This window comes from Agrilus planipennis, unplaced genomic scaffold (genome assembly GCF_000699045.2).
Source record: "Agrilus planipennis isolate EAB-ADULT unplaced genomic scaffold, Apla_2.0 scaffold19, whole genome shotgun sequence".
NCBI classification, from domain to species: Eukaryota; Metazoa; Arthropoda; class Insecta; order Coleoptera; family Buprestidae; genus Agrilus; species Agrilus planipennis.
This window is the reverse complement of record NW_020438954.1, coordinates 143,672-158,918: the sequence shown is the minus strand read 5'-3', so window position 1 is coordinate 158,918 and position 15,247 is coordinate 143,672. Positions and strand designations below refer to the sequence as shown.

The 15,247-nt window shown below is 33.2% G+C and overlaps 1 protein-coding gene across 3 annotated transcripts in view; it reads left to right on the top strand.

Moving 5' to 3' along the window:
* Positions 1–14,733, top strand: part of LOC108743780 — a 54,829-nt gene extending 40,096 nt beyond the window's left edge. For 2 of the 3 annotated variants that reach the window (XM_018479374.2, XM_025974908.1), the window contains 2 exons: positions 13,947–14,073; positions 14,519–14,733. In XM_018479374.2, the coding sequence (XP_018334876.1) occupies positions 13,947–14,073; positions 14,519–14,706 (315 nt within the window). In that variant the 3' untranslated portion in view covers positions 14,707–14,733. Of the gene's footprint in view, positions 1–13,946; positions 14,074–14,504 lie in introns of all 3 variants that reach the window. The other variant, XM_025974909.1, reaches the window with a different exon arrangement.
* Positions 14,734–15,247: the final 514 nt, after the last annotated feature.

The window sequence follows — 15,247 nt, the reverse complement described above, 5'->3', positions numbered from 1 at the left end:
CTAGCAAGGAGATCGGGCTGAAACTATAGCTACAAGCTATCCAAGGATGGTACTATAGAATGTCACCTCAAGGTAGGCCTAGTGGCGTCATCTCTTGGTTAGGCCGGAAACTTATCAATCCACCCTCGTATCTATTGTATGCTGGAAGTATTTAATTAAAAAAATATTTTTATAGATATCGGCGCATCATTTATTAAATAGCAGGTATGAAAACTTTAATCGCATGATGTCATTATATTTTTCGATTCTACCCTACTACAAGTTATAATTCATCTAGAGAATTTAAACTCACGCTTCCTTATAAACAACTGCGTTTACAGGATATGGCGATTGTAGGACTTCCTGTATGAGAGCATTCAGTACCACAACAAACATGTTACTTTGAGTCCGTCGCATGCACACACACAGACACATGCCATCCTTAAATACAAGCATTCCGACACACATACGTGAATTCCTCTTTTACAAATTATAACAACAAACATTAGACTTTATTTAAATCCAAGGAATTCCTACATGTATACAACATGTGACGTAAGAACAGTACACGCTATAAATAGTTAGGATTGGGATGTGTTCCTTGCATTGCTTGTATAAATTTTTACAGTACATTTCTTCAAAAAAGTACATTTTTCGTGTTTCTGCATGAAATTTTAAGATATATTTTCTTTAGCAATTTTCCAATCCAATATCTAATAATTAAGTTATTAACAATCAAATATCGACGTATCAGAACACATTGTTTGCGCTGCAAGAGCCTGGTGTTCAGTTGTTACCATTACTTTGCCTACTTCTAATCGTTGCAGCAAAGCGAGAGCACTTTGATTGGTCAATGTTCAACTGTTGATTACCCAATAACTATGCAGCGCATCGACGTACGAAAAATGAAAAAAGTGTTACAGTTTTGCAATGAATTTGAAGGTACATTACTTGCAGTTTATGTATCAAGTTTTGTTAACAGTCTCGGATTAAAACAGTCGACGAATCAGGACGCATTGTCCTCGCTGCAACTTTAAATAGGCGCAACCTGTTATTCAGTTGTTACCTCTTTTTACCTGCTTCTTATCGTTGCAGAATAGAAAGCCTATTCTTATCACCTGTAATTACTCAATAATAACTATAACTACCATGCGTATAAAAAAACTAAAACGTTTTACAATCGCAAAAGGATTTCAGAAATCTGCTTTTAAGTTTTAGAGCACACTGTAGAAATAAGCAACTAATTAACAGTAAATAACTAATTCCACACCCTATATGCGTACATATATGTATGTATAAACATACCTATCCATTAAAAGTTTTACCGAATATTTTTATACTTTTTCAAAGGTGCGACTGTATGTTGTGTTAAGGTATTTATCACTTCGAGCAATTTTAAAGTGACAGGTTTAACAAACGGTACTTTGTATATGCTAATGAGGACATTAAGGCAGTTCCATTTGAAAATGCATCAGATACTTAGTACACACATTCATTGTCAAAGGTAATGAGACTAACAACGAAGGTTTCAATTTAATGTAATGCCCCAAAAAACACCTTTAAATGAAGAAAACCTACGATTCTGAATGTTAATTTTCTTATTTGTATTTCATTTTTTTTTTCTTCTTTTAATTGTGAGTTTTCTAGATATTTCGCTCGACGTAAAAATGTATACAAAAGATATAACTGTAAATAATGTTTAGGTACATGTGTTTAGTAGAAAGTAAATGACACATTTAGTTAATATCTAAATGTTTACAGATTTGGTAACACCGTTTGTGGTGTCCATTAAAGTTTACAGTTTAAAAAGGTGATAATAAGCGTGTTAAGCAAGTAATTTGATCTAAATACCAAAACAATTAGTGTTAAATCAAATTAGAAGAAAACGCTGTCCTAAAAAATTGAATAGGCACTGCAAACAGAAAATAGCTACACTGGGACAAGAATTTTAAGCAACAAAAGAAAAACGACAACTAAACAGAAGGTGCAAGTACATTCAACACTCGTTAATTCAAACCTGCGATAATTCGAACCTTTCTATAATTCAAAGTTATCACTAGTTCCCTACAAAGTCTCTTTATATTTCGAACTAAGTCAATACATTTTTATGCACTTGGTAATTCGAACGAAAAAATCATTGCGACGTAACAAAACGACGCGCTAATTCGAACTCATCGGCGTTAAACATTCGACAATTCAAAGTTGCAATGAGAAAGAGACAGAAAGATTATAAGTACATACTTACATACATTTTGAGGCAAGTTCAAACATGTATCATCGTATCATCGAGCTATTGTTTTTGTTATAATTAGTTTGACACACACTTTCGCATGAATTGGTTTGTTTAATCTTATTTATTTTCTCTCAAAAATTTCGAACCATTTGATATTTCAAACATTCGATAATTCGTAATATTTTAATAGTCCCTCAAGTTTCGAATTAACGAGATTCGACTGTATTCACATCATCATCATCATCAGGTCGTCAGTCCTAAGACTGGTTGGACACGCATCTCCACACTGTTTAAATTAATTATGAAAATGATCTTTTTTCCCCTGTCATAAATTAAATGCAATTTTAGTGAAGCGACTTGCGAGATTTCGATTAAACATTTCCTTAAAGAAATCTATTAAAAATGATAAAAAGTCTTCTTTAGGTAACAAAACTCAACACGTGCATGATACATAACTAACATTATAATAAGGTCGTCAGTCCTAAGACTGATTGGACACGCACCTCTACTCTTTCCTAATCCTAAACTAATCTTCGCATTTCCCTAAATCTAGATCATCCCACATTCTTAACTATTTGCGAACGGTAATCTAATCTAGGTCTACCTCTACCCTTCTTACCTCCTTTCTCTGCCTCTAATATGTCTCTCACTAGCCCTTCATGTCTGAGAAGGTGTCCTACCAACCTATCTCGCTTATTTTTTATTAATGCCTACTATATATATGCACTAATTGTAGCCTATTCTTTTCACTTTCAAATTCTCTAATTTCCCAACTTGCCTCATGGTTCTAACATTCCACCCTCCGACTCGTGAAATATTGCACATTCCCCTGTTGCACTTATTGATGTCCCGCCCGGACATCCGAATGGGGGACTAGTTTACCTTCGGGTTGCTTTACCCCAGAGGACGCCATGATTCTAGTTTGATGTATTTGTCTTTGGATATCATAAGTGTTCACATCAAAGGAAAAACTTACTTGGTCGGAACATTTCCCAGACTTTATTATGACTTGTTGCAGTATAGATAGTTAGTCTTAAAAAGGCCTTAAATGCTGAAGAGTTATCACGGTAAATATTATATTCTTAAAGAAAAACACTCAACACCATTTGCTTCCCCGCATTTAGAACTTTAGGATCTACGTCCTAAATACGTACAACTGCACCCTATTTAGTGGTGTGTTGTCCTACCTGAACAATGCTCCATGTATTTGAAACGTATTCACTAAAATCTCCCTATGGTCGGTTGGAGTAGTACGATAGATTAGTATTTTTCAAAAGATGATATTGTCTTTTGATGATTCCATGTAACGGAATATCCCAATTTTATGTATCTAGATGATATTAAAGATCTAAGTATACGCAATGGAATAGATAGAATGTTTATTACTTTGTCAGGGTTATTAACATAAACGCACAGATTTAATGGTTGTGTTATTATCGAATCATGTAGTAAATTCCAAAACAACAATTTCCGGGAAGCGGAAGTCAGTTAGCTATAGAAAATTTAATTGAAAATAACATTAACTTATTCTATTGTCTGGCAGTTATCAAACTGTGACAGTTTTTTTTATCTAAAACACCCAAAATTATCCCTCCAGTCTTAATGAAGTTGTTAACAAATAATAGATTTGGAAAAATGTATCTGTCTATAACTTGTAGAGCGCGTGTTCGTAATATGAGTATTGATGCATAATAAATTTAAAACAAAATATTTTAAAACGTAATCAAAAAGCCAGTGTCCTTCAACAAAGCATCCGCTTGAAAATTTGATGTCACAATAATGAATAAATAGTAAATAATGTACTAGTACATTGGTATGAAATAACAAATATTTGACTATAACTGTATTACACAATATGTTAATATTTACATTAATCGAAGTCAATTTTTAACAGTATGGGTTATTGACTGCAAATGCTTCATCTATGTAAATAGGTAACTTCTTTAAAATAACGCTATTTCGTATAAACGCTTGTACTTTAACAACTTTTCCTTCGTTGAGTTTCCATGTACGATTTTATTTTTCATTTTTTCTCTTCCAAATGGAACAACCAATGGAAAATATTCTTTTGTTTCTATGTAGATTAAAACAAAAGGTAAATGTCCCATGTTTACTTGTGGATAAACTCTAAAAGGAAGAGTTATGCTAATAATAGGCACTGAGTTTAGCTTTTGGTTAAGTATAATCCTTTGAAAATGGCTTAATAGATGTCAGTATTTTTCAATAAATTTTCAAAATAAATAAGGACGTAACTAGGGGGTGGACCCGGTTGAATCAAGATCACATTATCCAAAATTATGCGACGTTTTCATTTAATTATCCAAAAACATCTAGTGCATTGCCCAAATGGAAAGTTTCCACTTTCTGGCCTGAGGGGTGATAAAAATTCGGAAATAAACATTCGGTTTGAGACACGAAATTGGTTTATCCCCCATATTTGTGTTTTTTTCAAAAAAATTGTAAAATCCAAAAATAGTAACTCGAATATAAAATTGTTTAATGCAAGCATTAAGTATGCTCCTGTTGCTGGGTATTCTGAAGAAAAGAAAAAATTAAATCTGCTACTAATTTAACTCGTCCCTATAAATAATGTGTATGCCACTTAAAACTTCATATGTTCTTCGAGGAGGCAGATGGAGATGCATATAAAAACCAGTTTTTTTTCACCCTGACGGTAGTCCACATCTGCTCATTTGACTTTTGCTTTTGTTTTTACGATTTATTCAAGCCTCTATATCTATACTGATGTCGTTAACTCCGCAACTCGCCCTGGGTGTCACTGAAGCTAGTTACAAGGTCAATTTGAAGCCCTTTTACTCCCAAAAAGTCTTATGTTGGAAAGAAGCGATCCTAATAAGAAAAACTCCACGAAACCACACAGTATTATAATTACAACAGTTTTCTTTTATTCTGCATTGTTCATCATCATATGGTCATCAGTCCCAAAAACAGGTTAAACATGCACCTCTTTCTCTCTTTACTATCTTGAGCTAATCTTCGCATTTCCCTAAAACTAGAACAACCCACATCCTTAACTATTTGCGAACAGTAATCTAATCTAGGTCTACCTCTTCTCCTCCTAACTCCCGTTTCTGCTTCTAATATGTCTCTGACTAAACCTTTATGCCAGAGAAGGTGTCCCACCAACCTATAGGGTTGTTCGGAAAGTCATTTCGTTTTTTTTTTGTGGAAATGAAAGACAGTTTTCGTATAATAAACAAATACTTTATTAAGTTATATATTGACCGTTCTGGTCCAACACCTTTTGCCATCTTTCTGGTAGTAGCATAATTCCACGCTCATAAAATTTTTGGTCTTTGCTGGCAAAAAACTGATCGAGGAGGTTTTTGACCTCCTCATTTGAGGTGAAGGTTTTACCGTCTAAAAAATTTTGGAGTGACCGGAACAAATAATAATCCGATGGTGCCAGGTCTGGAGAATATGGTGGGTGTAGCATTGTATCCCATTCAAGCTGTAAAAGCTTTTGGCGAGTGACCAAACTTGTGTGAGGTCTCGCGTTGTCTTGGTGAAACACTACACCTTTCCTGTTGATTAGTTCTGACCTTTTCTGTTGAAGTGCATCATTCAGTTTGTCCAGCTGATGACAGTAGACTTCCGAATTAATCGTTGTGTTATCCGGTAAAAGCTAAAAAAAAACGATTCCTTTAAAATCCCACCAAACAGACAGCATCACCTTTTTTTGGTGAATATCGGCTTTGGAAATGGTTTGAGCCGGTTCATCTTTTTTGCTCCATGACCTCTTGCGTTTGACGTTGTTGTATACAACCCATTTTTCGTCCCCAGTGATGATGCGCTTCAAAAACGGATCATTTTCGTGACGTTTGAGAAGCGAATCGCAGACGTCAATGCGGCGACACAGATTTCTCTCTGTGAGAACATGGGGAACCCATACATCGAGCTTCGAGGATAATCCCAGGCCTTTCAAGTGGTCATAAACTGTTGAATTTGATAAATTTAACCTCAATCCGATCTCACGTGTTGTTATTCGCCGGTTCACATCAACTAATGCCTTTATCGCGTCTTTATCAGCTTCAACCGGCCTTCCCGAACGTGGTGCATCTTCGACATCAAAATTGCCGGATCGAAATTTAGCGAACCAGTTCTGGCACTGGCGTACTGTCAACACACCTTCTCCATACACATCAGTCAATTTCTTTCTGGCTTGAACAGCATTTTTACCCTTTCTGTAGTAAAACAGTAAGATATGTCGAAAATGCTGCTTATCGCTCTCCATATTTAAAAGGGCACCAACCAAAAACTACTGCGTAGAATTAATTGGAATTTTTCACACACAAGCCTTGCTATATGAGCTCTCAAAGCATATAAAAATTATACGGCTTAAATGTGAAGTTGGGTGCAAAAGAATACAATTAAATCCTGTCGGAAAAAAACGAAATGACTTTCCGAACAACCCTATATTTCGTCTCTTTCTTATCCACTTCATATCTCTACTGCACCTTCCATCCTGAGTTATCTGACTTCCTAGATGCCGAAAATCAGCCACTTCTAATTTTTCGTCTTCTATCTTTATACCGACTCTATCCCTACCTTTTCTTCCCTGGCATACCAATATTTTTGTTTTTTATTTATTTTGATACATTACTGATTTAATGTGAATAACATATTTTATGAAACCATTCTTTTTATTTTTATTTATTATTTAGTAAAAACACCAGCGCACTGTTACCTTAAATCAGGTGTGTGCACAATTTCGCCTTCTGTTTCATGATAACATTATCAGCTCGCAATCAGTGTAGCAATTGTTTCAGTTAGCTACCTTATAATAATTTCAGTAGCAATCAATATTTATAGTATAGCAATTAATCATAAAAACTGTAATGCATAATTACAACAAGCATGAAATTAATGAATGCAGATGTTTTGGGACATGCTTTTCGTAATACGTATTGTGTTTGTTTTTGGCTTTTCACCTGCTTTAAAATGTTCATGTTTGTAGTGGTTAAATTTAATGAAATTAGTGCTGTATTTTATAAGGAATAGGTAGGTTACATTATATTCGAAACGAATGACTCATTGATTACGTTATTTCTACCCACAATGTGTCATGGCAATCATGACTACTACATTTCTCATTTTGTTAGGATTCCTTAAATTTACAGTACGCTGATAATTTATACCTAAACCACACACGATTGCAATGTGAGTATTTTCTGCAGCCCCTTAATTTACAACAATGAACAGTACCGTTTGGAACGCGAGGGTTGTGTCTGTTTAAAATTTGGTGTCAACCCCAATATTTTATTATCACCTGTATAAAAAAATTAATGATAGGTACAAAGAAAATATGTAATCTGAGAAATTTATATTAATTCTTGAGGAAATTATGAACACGTTTACGTTATTTTCAGTGCAACCGTCTTATTGAGAGTCTACAAACAATAATCAACATGGCGGACGGCGGCCATACTGTCAGACTCAATCATTTGTTTTCTTAGTAGTAAACCAGGCGTATTTGGTATCAAATTAAAATTAGATTTTAAAAATTTATAGTCACGTTTCATTCAAAATACATATTTAATCGATCTAATCAAATAAACATGTAATTACCGTGGATTGCGTAGTAATAACGCACGTGCCCATTTTGTAAACAACGCATTGTGAAAGTAACAGGTGGAGTCCCGAATGTTGTGTTTGGTAAAAACTTGCATCCACTTTCTTCTTCGTTTGCATGCGATTTCTATCGAAATTTCTGCCCGAATGTCACTCATCATGACACTTCACGTTTCTCGATCACGAATATTATTAGCAATCGACCACAAACATCAAGTAGGCGTCATAGAATTTTAACGAAGTCAAGCCTCGTTTTACACATGTTACTAATTTAACTAACAAAATAATAATGATGACGATGAACTAACTGATAAATAATTATAACAAACGAATTATTTCTACTAACATAAAAATTATAAGTGATTGTAATATTTACAGTTTTGTCCAAATATGTACAATGTATTTGGTTTAATGAACGTGATGATCTTGATCTTCTAAAGGCATCGAACTCTACCCATTCATCATTATTTCATTTTGGTTAAAATTGGTGGATGCGCCTGGCATAATTTTTAAATTATTACTTTATAGATTGTTGTAGTAATTTATATAGCACAGTATGTTGTTGTATGTACAAAGAATGATAAAAAGCTGTCATTACAATTTCTGACGACTGTGTTTTATGGTATTACTGATCAAATAAATCTAACAATCTTGTAGATGTATTGAAACTTCTACAACTTACAATTAAAACTTCATTGTAATTAAATTTGGTGGATGCGCCTGGCATAATNACAAAGAATGATAAAAAGCTGTCATTACAATTTCTGACGACTGTGTTTTATGGTATTACTGATCAAATAAATCTAACAATCTTGTAGATGTATTGAAACTTCTACAACTTACAATTAAAACTTCATTGTAATTAAATTTGGTGGATGCGCCTGGCATAATGTTTTAAATTATGATTTTATAGACTATTGAAGTAATTTATTTGAAGGTACGACGTAGTTATGTTACTTTATGTACTTAAAATAATAGAAAAGTAACTGTACAATGTCTAGCGCGTGTGTTTTACGGTATTGTTGACCTAAACCTTTCTCCTTTGTAACGCATTGAAGGTACCAACAGGAGAACTTGTTTGGCGACCTTCGGTGCATTAAATTCTTCACGATCTTTTTGTTTGTTTACTTACCAAGTATTGTCACGTACTCTTGTTCACATTAAAGTTCTTGTATTATAAAACTTCTAGCTTCTTGCGCCGTGCATGTCTCTTGAAATCATCTCTTAGATCTTTAATTCTCTTCGTGCATACTGAAGCATTCCATCAATTGTCCAAAGGTAGAAAAGAAGTTCAACTGGATACTGTCCTGTACTGTAGTTGATGGAGTTAAAGTCCTCTTTTTATTAAAAATACCTTAAGAAGTATCTAAAAATGTAACATTCCTAACAATTGTACGTATTCAAAAATTGAAACAATTTTTTCGACTTCTCAAAGAGTTGATTCATCAAGGACAATAAATTCCCAGTTAGAAAACAAAGTTTTTAAACTTCGATCAATACTTTAATTTTATTTTAATTTGAGAATGTGGAGCGTGATGCGATACACTCAATAGTTATATGAGTTGTTTCTTTGATTAAATCGTTGTCATAAATCCTTCAGTTTCTGATAATGAATTTCCTCCATCATCTATATGTTGTGGTTTTAGTTGATTTGAGTATTATCTGATTGTGAAGTGCAACATCCACTTTTCAATTATGGATTCCCCTTTTTGTTATCCTGTGACAATTTAGATTAGCGTAGCAAAGGTTAAAATAAGAGAGATTGAACTATATGTTGGATTATCGGCACTTCTTACCTTGATGATAGAAAGGACATTCGGGCAGTTGTTCTGGCGGAAGGAGTTTCCAGCAGGATACCTGGACATGGCGACTGTCCTGTTGGAAGAACATATCGATTTTTAAACGATATTATGTAATAGGTTTTTGGTAAAAAAATTGTCTTCATTCTCGTTTTTGGAGCTGTAAGGATGCAAATGAAAGGAATTATGACAAAATCCGATTAAAATGAACAAAATTTTGTCTTTTTTGGGTGAGAATGCAAAGTCAACTGCGGAATGCACAGATTTGTACAGTAACATCATTACCTTTTATAACTCTGCGAACACTAAAGGTAGAGAACTGAGATTTGTATATTGTATGAGCAAAATTTCATAATGAATCCAATGCTGTAGCTTCAATTCTTTTAGAAGAAATGCCCTTGGGAGTTCTATCATCACAGTATATAATTGCAAGTTGTCGACTTGTCTATCAATCAGTCAATTTCTTTTCCTGATAATACATAATTCTCTCATTATTACCATCCGGTCAGTGGTCAACTTTAAGCAAGTATGAAGACGGGCTGATAGCAAAAAAATGTTACTCACTCACATCTCTTTGGATGAGTTGTGTATACTTGAGTTATATAATAAATCGGTAGCATTCTTTCGAGTTAAGTATTATGTATTATGATGAAAATGGGCGTGAACACGTTTCGAAGAAGCAGCCATGGGCTATGACCTTAATTCAGACAAGTTCAAGGCCTGTCGACAGTATTGCCTTATTTATGTGTGCATTGCACTAGTAGATTACTAACGCTGATCATAGACTTTAGGAACAACACACGTAAACACTTATTAATAAAAATTACTAATTACTAATTAGTAACCTACTTTTTTAATGCAACTGATTTTAAGTAGGGACAATCTCTACGATTAATCCAAAATTTCATTTTATTTTTAAAATGCACCACCCTGGGATCCGTCAAATGGGCATACACCACCTCGTAGCAAAACTCCTAACTAAAATGAGGGATAAATATCCGAGGGAATGGTATACATAAATCATTTTTTAAAATAATAAAACACGTTAAAAAAGTAAAAAATTTTTTGATGATGGAGTCGACGAAGTTTTCTTCTAAAGTTAAATCAAATAAAAAGTTAATATGTTCAGTGAAAAGCTGCAATAGCACTTCAGACATAGATCTTCACTCTTCACCTACATTAACTACTTTCCAATAAAAACTAACCGTTTTATATATGTAAAAAATATATTCGGAAAATTAGAGAAAAAAGTAAACTAATAGAAGCTTGGATGAAAGCAGTAGGTATCAAAGAAGTGAATTCCGGAATAAAAATTTGTTCACGTCATTTTAATGCACATGATTATATTTCAGCAAGTATTTACCATCAGCTATAACCTTAATATTTAAAACTAGAATCATACTAAAATTATAAAGTGAGAAATTATTTATTCCTTGGAAATTGCACGGTACACTAGAGGAACTACGATAAATTTTCCCTAATCGGCGCCATGTTTTTAGGCTCCTCCCATTTGACGTATCCCATATAGGTACACACGTCAGTTTTCCATTCATTTTCTTCTACCTGTTGCGATTTGCTTATTTACCGGAAAACCATTTTCACATTCGAAAACAGAAACAGAGTTAGAATGGGTTAAATCTGACCTTTATGGTAGACACTAAAGGAGCCAGTAGTTTAATACATGCGATTTTATCCTCTTTATTGTACCATTATCAGTATTTGTAACTGCATGATGATACTATGTGTAATTACCCCAAAAAACAGTAATTAAAACAAAACCAATCAAAAGAATTTTATTTTGGTTAAAATTGATAAATGCGCGTGACATTTTTAGATAACATTGCATCTAAAGAACCATCTCTAGTTTAATTATTGTTCTTTTGTTTCTGGCGTTTTACATGGCTTCAAAAGTTCTATTAAAATGCTGGCTCATTTAGGTTTTCTAATCAATATCGGTGTGTATGTATAATAGCTTCGCAACCGAATCACGTAGACTTTAGAGGGTTGATAGCTTTTCAACCCCCGTCAATGAAGTTTCGGTTTTTAGCTGAAGGGGTTAGTTTTAAAGATATGAGGGTAAAAATACTATCACCCCGAAAGACTCCCTATAGAGAGTTAGTAGATAAAGGTGATAATTAAACTCCGACGTGTGGTCAGAATGTGGCACAATTGTCCTGAATGCACTGCATCTATAGGATTCGAGAATGTTCCGGAAGTTTCTAAAAATTTCAAGAACATTTTCGAATGATAATCCGACTTGAAATAAAAATAAAGGTAATAATTTATGAATCTTGAAAGATCATTCGATAAAGCAAATTCCAATATCCAAATGAGTATATGTTTTTATAAAGCATACTTGGGCTTTGATTGATTGATTCTTCCCCTCCAGTTAGAAGCCTTAGCTTTTTGGGCATACGATATTAATTTGTGAAATTCGGATTTTCTTCTTTTCTTTTTGGAAATGCAGTAACCATCACATACGTACCGTTCTCAGTAATAATAATAATTTTAATTGTTTGTATTTATTACTAAACGTGTTTATAATCGTCACGTAAACAACACATGTTCCACATGTACACAATATGTTTATGGAAGATGTTCATGTAAACACGACTATTAAAATTGTTTGATCATATAATGAGAGCTATCTAATTACAAAATAGTTATTGAACCATATGTTATTAGTAAGTTGTATACCATCAATAAAAAAAAAAAAAAAACAAACATTCCACATGTTATTGTAATTCATGCATTTAAATTACTTTGAAAACAATTGGAATGACTGAACTTGATTCAAACTATCAAAGTATTCGCTGGCTAATGTTTTCGTTTTTATTGTTTATAAACAAACAAGCCTACTCAGTATTTTGTAAATGTAGCTAAAAATGTGTTCAATAAGCAAAATTGAAACCGTAACAGAAAGTCCTATTGTTTATAAAATAATAAAAATTGTATATTTTCGCTACCATTACTGTATTATGTAATTATACTACTTTTAATAAGTTTTGAAAAAACTGCTCATTTTCGTCTGCTTCACTTGTTAATTAGAAGTTAACAAACAATCACATTCAAGATCAAAAAATTCTAAGTACCCTACTACAGTAATATTCTTACAACTTCATCATCATCATAAGGTCGTCAGTCCCAAGACTGGTTGGACACACACATCCACTCTTTCCTATCCTGAGCTAATCTTCGTATGTCCTTAAAACTAGAACACCCCACATACTTAACTATTTGCGAACAGTAATCTAACCTAGGTCTACCTCTACTCCTCTTAGCTCCTTATGCTGCCTCTAATATGTCTTTGACTAGCCCTTCATGCCTGAGAAGGTGTACCAACCTATCTCGTCTACTTTTCATTAACTTCCAATGAGTCCTCTGTTCTCCTATTCTCTCTAATATCTCTTCATTTCTAACCTTCTCTGTCCACGCTATCCTCAACATAAAGCGACTCAACCCTGCGCTACCCTTTGCTTTATATCCCTACTACTCCTTCCGTCCTGACTTACCTGACTTCCTAGATACCTAAAATCGATCACTTCTTGTAATTTTTCGTCTCCTATCTTTATATACGCTCTTTCCTTACTTTTTCTTCCCTTACAACTTAATAAATTACTTTACTTATACATTATGTAAGATAAGTTGGACATCTTCTCAGACATGAAGGTCTTGCTAGAGATATATTGGAAATAGAAACAGGGGTTAGGAGGGGTAGATTACTGTTCCCAAATAGTTACAGATGCAAGGTGCTTCAGTTTTCAAGAACTTGAAAATATGAAGAAGAGAAATCTTAGGACTGACGGCTATACGATGATGACAATACATTCTAGATTCTATTATATATTTTCTAAATTAAATTCTGATTAATAATCATTTAGGAAAGAAATTTCATTTCGAATTTTGCTCTTAACTGTTCGAACTTTCTGTTTTATTGTAAGTATATGTATTATATGTACAAAGTAACATGTAGTATTTGTGATTTTCTATTGATTTTCCGCACACGTATCGTGTCTATCAGAAGTCGCCTATCTAGCGTAAGAATTATTTGTATTTTTTAGAATTTGTCAACCACCACGACGTTCGTCTTCGTTGTTTTATGAATTTAAATGTTCCACATATCAGGTTTCTTTTTCATTGTGAAGCAACATGAATATTTAATCTATTAAAGCATCGTAGAAAAAGTACCGAGGTGAATTCACAATTAAACATACTTGCGATTAAAAGGAAACTGACAATGTTGAATGCAAATAAGTACTTCTATATTTAGTAGAAGCTCATGTTTTTGAATTTTCTGCCCATGATGTATCTACCCTTCATGTGATTCGAAGTATTATTTTCAGGTGAAGTTGACATTTGTGGAAACTGTGCCAGAAGTTTTTGAGTATCCCTCAGAAGACTCTCTACAAGAGGATTTTTCGTCCAATGTGTCGTCGTCGACACCAGGTCACACGGTTCCTTCTCTCTCAGGTTAGCAATCAAACAATAATAACATCTAATTTTATTTAAATCGAAGCATTGGTTTAATTTTAATCAAAATTAACCGACAAAATACTTGAACATTTCACAAAGAAAGGAAAAAATATCAATTTAATGTACAAATATTATTATCTGTAATTTATTTTCGTATAACAAAGTAGGTATATTTGGATAGCTTAAAACAAACGTGATAACACTATCTATCTTAAATATTTAACCATTATATTTATTTTCCTAATTTCGGCAATAGATAATTGTTACCAATTAATCAATTTCATTTGGAATCATTCGAACAAACAACTCAATGGAGCGTTGACACTAAACTTTATTGATTAATCGGAAGACATTTTTTTAATTAGCGGCAAAAGTTTTGTTCACAAATACCTGATGATGAGCCTTCATATTCAATTATTGGTTAACAGTATTTTACAATTAGGGTCAACATTGGCAAATTACATTCCAAAAGCCGCAACTGAAGACTTTAAATTAGGTATGACGAGATCGCTAATTTCCGTATCTCAAACGGAGGTCAAATCGACAGATAATGAAGATGAACCTACACTCCAAGAAGCATCAAACCCCATCTTGTTCAGTGCTGGGACCAATTCAGACATTCTTTTCTAACTAATTCCTATTTTGATAAAAAAAAAAACGAATTTTTTGATACCATTTTTACATACTACTACTACTACACACATTTGTAACGTGTTTAAAACTTATTAATTGATATGCTTGGCGGAATATTAAAAATAAATATTGCCAATCACCGATGATACTATGTGTAATTACCACAAAAAACAGTAATTAAAACAAAACCAATCAAAAGAATTTTATTTTGGTTAAAATTGATAAATGCGCGTGACATTTTTAGATAACATTGCATCTAAAGAACCATNATATATTAAGTTACTACCAGAATACAGCTCTTTATTGCATTTTATATTCTTCGTATATTATAAACAATTAATTTTTGATGTATGTTGATATTGTACTGTACATCTACGTTGATAAATTTAGTTTAATATATGTATAATTATTGCAGTATATCGTGGACTTAGGATACTTTAGAAAAAGAAGAAAAAACAGGGTAAAAAAATTATAGGTAATATCACATTGTATAATATTCTTTTCGAAAAAACTACATGTGGTATACTTACACTAAAAA